The 10,356-nt window shown below is 40.8% G+C and overlaps 1 protein-coding gene across 1 annotated transcript; it reads right to left on the minus strand.

Moving 5' to 3' along the window:
* Positions 1–3,064: 3,064 nt before the first annotated feature.
* Positions 3,065–8,290, minus strand: LOC116517059 (caspase-7-like). The gene is made up of 4 exons (XM_032229828.1): positions 8,095–8,290; positions 5,580–5,752; positions 4,495–4,624; positions 3,065–3,564 (listed from the first exon to the last, which is right to left on the minus strand). Exons 1-4 carry the CDS (start codon positions 8,288–8,290, stop codon positions 3,323–3,325), a joined length of 741 nt encoding a protein of 246 aa, XP_032085719.1. The 3' UTR covers positions 3,065–3,322.
* Positions 8,291–10,356: the final 2,066 nt, after the last annotated feature.

A 10,356-nucleotide genomic window follows, 5' to 3' on the forward strand; every position in this document is an offset into this window, starting at 1 on the left:
GGTTCAAGTTTAAACAGGTAAAAGCTTCGTTATATTCTTTTGTGTTCAAGTTGTAATTTTTTTTTTTATCAGTTCAGTTGAGTTTCATTGCTGGATTTTTCTCTTCCAAATGTCAAAATCAGCTCTCTTCCCTGTTTGAAAGCAGAAGTATGTGTGTGTTTTGGAATTGGCCAGCTTAAAAAAAAATACCTTAAATGTTCAGATTTATTTTTTAATCTTTGTAATCTTAGTGAACAAATAATAAATGGCTACACCACCATTCCTTTTGTGGTCAAAAGACAGTGTCATCATTTCTGCTGGGTCTGCTTGTAAGAGGCTCCACACTGTCTCTTGTTGCTATTGATTCGATGTAGCGCTTCCTACTCAGAGGGCACTCAAGGTGAGTGGTGTTGTATTCATTGAGCCACCCATGCTAAAATCCAGGGTGTAAGAGTACAATGTAGACGCCAGTAGAAGTAAGCAATGTATATATTACAGTAACCCTATCCTAGCAAGACGCTCAGGGTGGCATTCAACAACTTCCTTTCCCCCTTTTCAATCTTGTAGGTAAAAAAGATTACCTCTCTCTTCCTATTCAACCTTATATATTCAGAACAGGGTTCTTTGAAAGAAAGCCAGCTCAAACTCTTATAAGAGGCTGCCTGGCTATTCAGAGACTTGAATTTTGGACTATTCCAGGACTGTTAACTGTTACCTTTTCTCCGAAGCATAATCTTCCCATTGAATTCCATGTTTTGACTGTGTGATCATCTTCTTCCTTTGTCAGTGGAAAACTCCTCCTATCAGGCTGAAATGGAGAAGAGGGCAATGCCTAGCCTCCCCATCTTCTGGTCATGGAAGAGTCATGGGACGCGAAGGCATAGGGAAGTGTTCTGACCCCCCTTCTCCGTCCAGGAATGAAAGCCAAAAGCCACGTAACTAAAAAGGTTTCTTTTAATCAGTCCAAGCTCTTGTTGGCTGCAAGCCCAAATAAACAAAGATAATTAGCTCTGGCAGAAAGTCCTATAACTCACACCAAAATGCAAACCTGGCTTCTCTTATCTCAACCCACTTATCCAAGTTGGCTTCTCTCAGTTTGTGAACATGAACAAAAACAATCACTAGAACGGGAATGGAACGTTGACTTCTGCCACCAGGGCGTGTCACCAGCAGTCTCTTTATACTCAGGAGAGGATCCCAATGAGCAACAGCTGCTCGCAATCATTTCCTGTAAGTACTCAGTTGTGCCTTCCATCGAATAACCCTTCGACGGGATGCATCCTGCAACAACTCCCAAGTGTTTCCCTGAACACTCCCTCTGATCCAATGCTCTGCCGCCACCTGGTGGCCAACGGCTCCTGCTGAGCCACAACAGGGAAGGTACCCCAATTTGATAAATGTAATGCTTCTAGTGAAAAATCCACACCCTCAGTCCTACTTTTGGCACCTGTCTGTCAAAAGGGATCTTAACTTTTTGGGGCATTCCCTTTTAATATGAAAGTCATGCAGGCCTGGCTTATGGAAGAAGAGAAACAGGTTCCACATGATGAAGATGAACAGAGGTGAAGCTAGACATGGATTTAAATGCAGTGAAGGAAAAGGATTTAGCATAGGTTTTGTTATTGTAAACCTATTTTCTTTTGTTGCCTGACTTACTAAGAGCAAATAACAAAATAAAGGGAAAATATTATTTCCTGATGCCATTCATGCCATATGACTATATTAGCATTTAACTTTGTTTTTCTTATACCCCTGATTCTTTAGGATTGTGTTTAATGACAGTGCCAATCTTTTTTAAAGAAAACAAAACATTCCAACCATTCATTTGGTTTCTAAGGCTTCCCAGTTGCAAAGCAACTCTAAGGCAGCATCCATAGAAGGTACATTAAGCAGCTGTACAACCCCATCTCTCCATCTTCCAAATGTACATTATGGCCCGAAAAGGAACCTTGAATTTCAAGGCCTATGTAGCAATCCACCCATGCAGGTAGTGCTCAACTCAGGACCACAGTGAAGCCTAGAATTTTGTTTGTCAATCATTGTCATGAGTCAAGACTGGACTCAAATTCATGTTCATTTTTACAATGGTTATAAAATGAGTCGCCACAGTCATAAAGTGAATTGTGTTCCATTCTCCTAAATAGCAGGGTTTTTTTTTTGCTGAAACCCATAAAAATGTTGTAAATCACACTCATAACTGGAATGCCACAACTCGTCAGAAATGTGATCATGTGACCACGGAGGGGCATCAGTCATAACTTAGAGGACGGGTCATAAGTAGCTTTCTTAAAGTTCGTTGTAACTTCTTGAGTAGTTAGTTATTAAATGTAACCTGACACTACCTGTACCTTCAGAGAGAGACCCGTTGACATGCTATGCAGCTCCCTTCTCGATCTTCACAATTTACTGTTTTACTTAATTTATTTCAAGAATTTGCATGTCACTCTTCAGTCAAACAGTGGGCAACATGGACACATTCTGTTCCATTTGCTGCAAACAAGTATTGCTCAAAGCATTGGCTCCAAAGGGAGGGTGGAATGCATGGGAGAACACAAAGCATCTGTTGACAACTTCAACCAACACACCTTTTCTTAGCATTGTCACAGAGACTGGCAAAAAAGCCATAGTCTTTAAGCAGTTGCTTACACACAAACACCACCACCACCACTCCACTTTTCTCCTTCAAAGGCAAAGGGTTGTATAATATCCATGCCACTATTATGACTCATATTTTTATTTCCTGTAAGGGTGAGCATTCCTTAAACCATTTCTTTTTTTAAGTATCCCCATCCTGTTTCTCTCCTAGCGTGGTATGTATGGACACGTTCAGACAATACATTAAGGGGTTCTGTAACTGACTGCTTGAATGAATTATAATTGGCTGGATCAAAATGCAGCAAGTGAAAAATCCGTGGCACGACAAAACCGCGCTCGTCAAAATTGCGGTGATAAAATTGCGGTGATAAAGCTGCGACATCATCACAGTGCGTCATCACTGCCGCGACAACAGCGCGGCAACAGAAGGGCGCTTTTAAAAGGTGCCGCGGCAGAAAGCTGACTTCAATTAAGGTAAGCGTTAGGATTAGGTTTAGGGGTTTGTTTTAGGGTTAGGTTTAGGGTTAGGTTTAGGGTTAGGTTTAGGGTACTGAATGCTTGGGAATGCGTGAATTTGCCCTCCGTGATTATGTCATCGCGGTAGGGTCGCGTTTTAGAACGGCGCGAATTAGTTTTCGCGCTTATGTCTCCGCGGATAAGGGCTTCGCGGATTTGTGGTGGAACCGAAAAATCAAACTGCATTATGAACCGACGACTGAGTTGTATTTGTAGGTTTGGAGTGATCTGGTTAATCCAAGTATTCCCTGTCTTCTTTAAAAGGGTAAACCTCCTCCACCATGTTTGTGACAAAGCAGGGCATCTCTTTTTTGCCCTTATATTTCCTTCCTTTTGCTTCACAAAAAAAAGCAACCTTCCAGTTAATCCAAGTCATGAGTGTGGTGACTTTCAGTTTTCTTTTCTCTCCTTCTAGCACGTCCAGTAATGCTCTGAGAAACATCGATTCCAACTGATTGCTGAAGGAAACATAGCCTGAGCAATTGAGAAAGAGAAAGAAAGATAAGGAGATGTCAAAAGTCCAACGGGACTTTTCTACACTAAGCAAACATGTTAGAGAAGTCTAGTAAAATCTGGACACGCATCTCTTGCCAGTATGTGCCATATCTCAAGAGCCAGGAAATGATAAAGTGCACATTACATAAACTAGTTGTTGTGCAAATAGGGACTTTCTCTTTGGCCAGAGTTAGAGTCCTATTGCATTTATATCATGCTGAAAGAGCCATCCAAAGTCGTTAAGCCAAAGTAATAAAGGCACGGACAAGCTTTGCATCCCTTTAACAGTGGCTGGGTGAAATCATAAAACGGCTCTAGATCCTAAGTGTTGTTCTATTTGCAATGGAAGGATTGCAACGATTGTCCAGAAGCCTGAAAAATCAGAGAAGAGATTGGCAGCTTCCAAAGATACAACTCTTCTCTGTAAAGAACAATTGAATTGTTCTTAGCATATCATCCTAATTGATTCGTCCTTTGTCCTTTCATCGTGACAACAAAATCAGCCCTACACAGGGAATGATGGGAAAAATCTGGAAAGGAACTGGTTGCTTCTGAAATTCCAGATTTTTATTGTTCACCTCTTCATAAGTATCTGTTCAAGCTATTGCATGCATTTTTGCTGATTCCTGCCCTCCCTGATTATCATTGAATGATAAGACCCCATGGTTACATTAGATTATAAGTTGTGATGGACTAGCAACCATCTGTAATTACGTTTCTCTTGGCCGAGTGCCCTTACTAAGACTCACAAACCAGCTGTTCTCTGGCTGATTGTTTTTTTTAATTTGTTTATTTTTCAAACTCCCAAATGGGTAATTCTCCCCAATCCTGTGCATTTATTTTGAGGTATCTGATTATCTTTGCTGCAAACCTGACCTAGCCTAGGTTTAGGTGGTTAGATTGACATACCTGGGCTGCAAGAAAACATGACAGCAGTATTTTCGGGAATAGACAGGTAATGTGAGAAATAGTCTTCCTCTGGTGCACTGCTATCTGTTTCTACTTGGATGCCATCATCAAATCTCTCTCCGCGGCATGCCTGAAAAACACATGGAAGGCAACAGCTGCTAAATAGCCTTTGTGCACAGCCCTTTGTTTGCTGGATCCACACACCCTGGAGAGTCACTTCAAATTTTCTTATGACTTATTCTATCTAGACCATGAGTGAGAGGTGACACCTTTGCCATTTTCATCTGAATGGGCTAAACTGAAGGAATGAGGATAACAGTTTGCATGAAACTTCCATGCTTTTTAAATAAACAAACAAACAAATAAATAAACAAACAAAATAGCATTAACTGGAGGACTGGGGCATTAGGGGCTTGCCCAGGCAACAAAAATGGATTTCACCCTGTCTTCTCTTGCATAGATTCCCACAACTCGTATTTGCCTTTGGAAAAAATAAACAGTATAACTGAATCGAAGTTTGAACTTTACGCCTGCTGTAAAGGTATCCAGGAAATTACATTAAAGCTAACGTAGACATTAGTTGCTGTGTAAGGAGAATTAGAAATACCTTCGCTTTATCTTTTGACATCAGAGTCATGCACGTATGCTAGACGTGGCATCAAAAACATTATTTCCGGAATGAGTCATTCGTTTTTTCAAGGGGGTTTCTACAGTTACTGTACATATTGCGGAGGGCAAACCCTGTTCGCAAACTCAGAACTCATGTGCATGTAGAGACGGTTGCCAGCTTTTGGTTGCATAACTTCGAAAGTACTACCTTTGGATCTGAAAATGACTGGAGTCTGGAGTCACGAAATCAAAGTTTTCCAATCTCTATTAATCTCATTGAGGTTATTTCCCTATTAATCTCAAATACATGTAATCAAGAGAGATGTGTAAAGGAAGACTACGTTCTAAGATTTTGCAGTGGTCTTGAAATCATTGCAAGGCTGTGTTTTGCCAAGACCCCTGTCCTATAGGATTAAAAAAAAAGAATGAATGAATTTCCCATTCTTCACTGTTTCTGTGAACCCCACAGCTCCTACCTGTATGAAGAAGATTTTAGACGTTGCTGCCAAATGTGGACACCTTTCAGGAGATAAGATCTTATAAATGCGAGTTAGCTTTAATGCTTGTCCTCGGCTATCCATTATGCTGCCTTCTTCTCCGTGGCTTGAGAGGATGCTCACAAAATATTTCCCATGTAGTGCCCGGCTTTCTGCAAAGACACAATTTAAGAAAAGGGTAGCAGAGCTTGCCTCTCAATGAAATATACAAAAAGACACCTAGAAGCACACTCCTAGTGAGCACCAAAAGTACATTGGGGGGGAGCATTGTCTAAGGCAGGTGCCTTCAATAAGTGTGGCAGATTCCCAGAATTCCCCAGCCAGCTTTGCTAAGTTGCCAAGGTAGGAGACCCCTGATGTAAGGTTAAGGTTTACACTTCCAGCAGGTCGGCTTCATGTTTGGGTCTTTATTGTCACTTTAAATGTATATGAATCAGCATACATTAAAATGAAATGTTGTTGCATTCAGCTCTCCAAGGTCTCTTCCAACCCTATTATTCCATGCTCTGCATCAAGTCATCTCTTATTTTAGTGATGGAAAGGGACCTCCAGGGATCTGTAGTGAAACTGCAGCTATCTGGTATCCCTAACCCCTCAGCAACAATGGGTATCTTCCACATCCCTCTTCTAACTATGTCTCACTGAGAAGAATACTTTCTTCATGTTTGGCTAAATGTTACAGCTTCTAGATGCCCATCCAGGTCTTAGGCTCACTCTCTAGAGTCAGGGGCATCTATAAAGTGGATCAAAGCAATCCAAAGAGTGGGCAAAACTATAAAATCCAGTCCTCCAACTTTCTGAATGCCCCTGCACATCAGACATTTCTCTCTCTCTTTTTTCCTTATAATGTTGTCAAGGATTATATTAAGGGGGAAGATGAGGTGTATAAGGAGGAGTGGTAAGGGGAGAGAGGAGAAGGAAAAAGGAAGAGGAAGTAGAGTAGAAAATGATGGAGGGAAGACAGGATGTAGAAGAGTCGGAAGTAGAGGAGAGAAGAAGATAGGAAGAGAGGGATAGGAGAGAGGGTGAAGGGGGAAGATGAGGTGTATAAGGAGGAGTGGTAAGGGGAGAGAGTAGAAGGAGAAAGGAAGGGGAAGTAGAGTAGTATGGAAGCGGAAATACACCAATGAGAGGAAGAGTGGGAAGCAGAAGGGAGAAGAAAGGTGGGAAGAGAGGGATAGGAGAGAGGGTAAGGGGGAAGATGAGGATAAGGAGAAGTGGAATGTAGAGAGAGGAGAAGGAGAAAGGAAGGGGAAGTAGAGTAGGAAAGGAAGATGGAGGAAAGATAGGAAGTAAGAGAAAAGAAAGAGGTGTATGGAGAGTAGAAGATTTAATAATGGGTGTTAATCTTTTTGGGGCGTTGAGAACAAGAGGAACTGATGTAATCATTATTTAATACTATATGATACTGGCTATGTATAGTATACATGTGATTGTATGTTATGAAAATGGAAATAAAAATATGTTTATAAAAAAAATGTTGTCAAGGATTATATTAAACAGATCAAGTCCCAAAAGTACTTTTTCAAGAGGCAACCAGACTTTCTTAGTTTTTCCTTGAAGATGTTTCACTTCTCATCCAAGAATTTTCTTCCGTTCTGACTGAAAGTTCTTGGATGAAAAGCAAAACGTCTTCAAGGGGAAAAAAAATCGGATTGCCTCTTGAAAAAGCACTTTTGGGACAACCATGACCTGGATGACTGAGAATCCCCATAGATATTTAAACAGATAAAGGTAATACAAAAAACCATTGTATACATAAGTACATACAGTACATAAAGGTACATATGAAAAAGTGGGGGAAAATATCACTCCTCAAAGAAAAAGAAACTTTCCCCTTCATCCCGTTAGCAACTTATCACTGTCTCTTAAAATGCAACCATACCAGGTTGTGTCTTTAAATACAAATGATTTCAGATAAAAGCACGTTTAAATGATTGTAGTTAAATGAGAATTGTGGTACATTGAAAGTAAAATACATAAAGATTTTTGATTTAAAATGTACAATTCAATATGAATGAAGTATAAGTAATGATTGTGGAAGAAACGCATGAAATATATTTGTAACCAATCAACACGCTTTCTACAAGATGTAATGAAGGATGATTCTTTTTTGTCTGTTTTTTGTTTAATTAAAACAAAAAAACTTTTTTTAAAAAAATACAACTTCCTTCCATACCTCAGCCCTTTTTCTATAAACTTACCCCTCGATCATCATCATCATTCATCAGCAAAGACCCAGGAAAGATGACAAAAAATCATATATTTTTATATCTTTATCATAATCAGCTGAATTATGTACAACCTAACTATATAATCCCGCTGTCCATTTAGTCTTAAATCCTCCCCATCCTTCTCTTCCCTGCAACTCAGACCTTTCTGATAAACAGTAGAACAAAATTTTGGAGGCTCCCCCAGGCTTTGCAACGCTTCCATGGAGGGATTTTCAGGTGTACCTTTTTGAGCGTCTCAGTTGCCTTCAACCCAAACGTACCTTTCTCATACACCTCTTCTATTTCTTCGGCTGTCAAATCCATGAACAATTTCACATCATAATTGCACTTGGAAAGGGCTTTAAAAAGCTTGTCTGCTTCCTTTTTGGCCCCCTCTCTTCGGTTAAGTTCTTCTTTGGCTTGAAAGAACTGATAATTGACAATGATCACAGCTCTGTTCCTTTTGGGGCGAGCCATGCTGCGGAAACTCCTGAGGGTGGACTGTTTAAAAGATCGCCTGTGTGCATAGATATAGGTTTATGTGTGCCCTTCTGACCTCTTATGATTCAGCATTCAGGGTGTGGAGCTGTGAATTGAAAATCCATATCCTGTTTGATTAGACAGATAATATTACGAACATTGGTCTTTCTCAGGTGTACAGTTCATATATGAAATACGTCACAAAGCAGCTTTTATGTCTGTTTCGCTTATTTAGTAATACTGTAATATAGTGAAACCGGTGTTTCAATTTGGAAAATCCACTGCAGTTAATGAAACAAACATTAACATTATATATATATATTTGTTATATTTGTGCTGATAAATAAATAAAGGGAGACTAGTATAGATCTATTTCAAGCTATTTAGCTCTCATCAGCTAGCCATACCCTTACTGAGAATCGAGCCTATGCTGTATTGCCTCTTAGGCAGATGTATTAACCACTGAGCTACAGAGCTCGACTCCTTATCAGCGAGGCCAGGGTGAAAGGTATATATTTAAAGTCACAACCCCTGGTAAGCCCAATTATGGGAGGAAGGATGGTCTCTTGTGACGAGCTGAGTGACAGAGAATGGAAGTAGTGACCTTCCTCCCATAGTTGGGCTTACCAGGGGTTGTGACTTTAAATATATATATATATATAATGGCTAAGACGTTTGCCTAATATGCAATACAGCACAGGTTTGAATCCCAGTAAGGGTACGGCTAGCTGATGAGAGCTAAATAGCTTGAAATAGATCTATACTAGTCTCCCTTTATTTATTTATCAACACAAATAAACACACACACACACACGTTTTAAATCATTGTTTTAAAGGCTTTATTTAAAATAAATACAGTGATTAAGATTAAGGAAGCAGACAAACTTTTAAAAGCCCTTTCCAAGTGCAATTATGATGTGAAATTGTTTCTCTCTTCTCTGAGGGGCCTTGGTGCTCTCTGAAGTTTGCTTTCTTGCAGACGTTTAATTATCCAACTAGGTAACAGCATCAGTGAGCTCTCATTTTAATCAAAAATCCAGCTGTGATTTGGCCTTGCAGGATACTTGATCTCAGTTACTGGATTGTCAGCAGAGGTGCCTCTGGAAAATTCAATCTGCAAGCCAAATTGTGGGCATTTCTTTATGTTCCTCACTGGTACAAAACACCCCGCATGTCTCTTAGCAGCCCAGTTCTAAGCAGGTTGCCCTCACTCTCAGACCCCCCCCCCAATGTGGATTTAAAACCAAGCCTTGCCTTGTTTCTGACAAACGTTGATGGATTGGGCTCAGGTGCAGCATAAAGCTTAGCAGGGCGAGACCTAATCAGAGAAACATCAGAGCCAAGGTGGCACAGTGGTTAAATGCAGCACTGCAGGCTACTTCAGCTGACTGCAGTTCTGCAGTTCGGCTGTTCAAATCCCACCAGGCTCAAGGTCGACTCAGCCTTCCATCCTTCCGAGGTGGGTAAAATGAGGACCCGGATTGTTGTTGGGGGCAATATGCTGACTCTGTAAACCGCTTAGAGAGGGCTGAAAGCCCTATGAAGCGGTATATAAGTCTAACTATTGCTATTGCTAAACATCAGAATGAAGCAAAACAGAATCCTCCACTGTTTCCTGGCGGAAGACCTCCTGATCGAAAATCTTCCAAATGAATTGGTGGATATCTGGCTGCAGACGGATCCAAAGGATCAAAACCATCAGCGATTCCCAAAGTTAGTTAGTTCATTCCTTCCTTCCCTTCTTCCCTGTTCAATTGAAGAAGCTTCTTGGATGAAAGCCCTTTTGGGACAAACATGACTTGGATGAATGAAAATCGCCATAGAGATTAGAGCAGGGGGTCTCCAACCGTGGCAACTTTAAGCCTGGAGGACTTCAACTCCCAGCTGGGGGTGGGGAATTCTGGGAGTTGAAGTCCTCTAGGCTTAAAGTTGCCACGGTTGGAGACTCCCTGCATTAGAGATTCCCTTTTCAACGCAATGCAGCGTAGCCCCGAAACTAAAACTCTCCCGTGACTCATTAAAAGACGAGGTTTGGCCTCAGGAAATGGGAATCGCTTCGATGC

This window comes from Thamnophis elegans, chromosome 13 (assembly GCF_009769535.1).
Source record: "Thamnophis elegans isolate rThaEle1 chromosome 13, rThaEle1.pri, whole genome shotgun sequence".
NCBI lineage: Eukaryota > Metazoa > Chordata > Lepidosauria > Squamata > Colubridae > Thamnophis > Thamnophis elegans.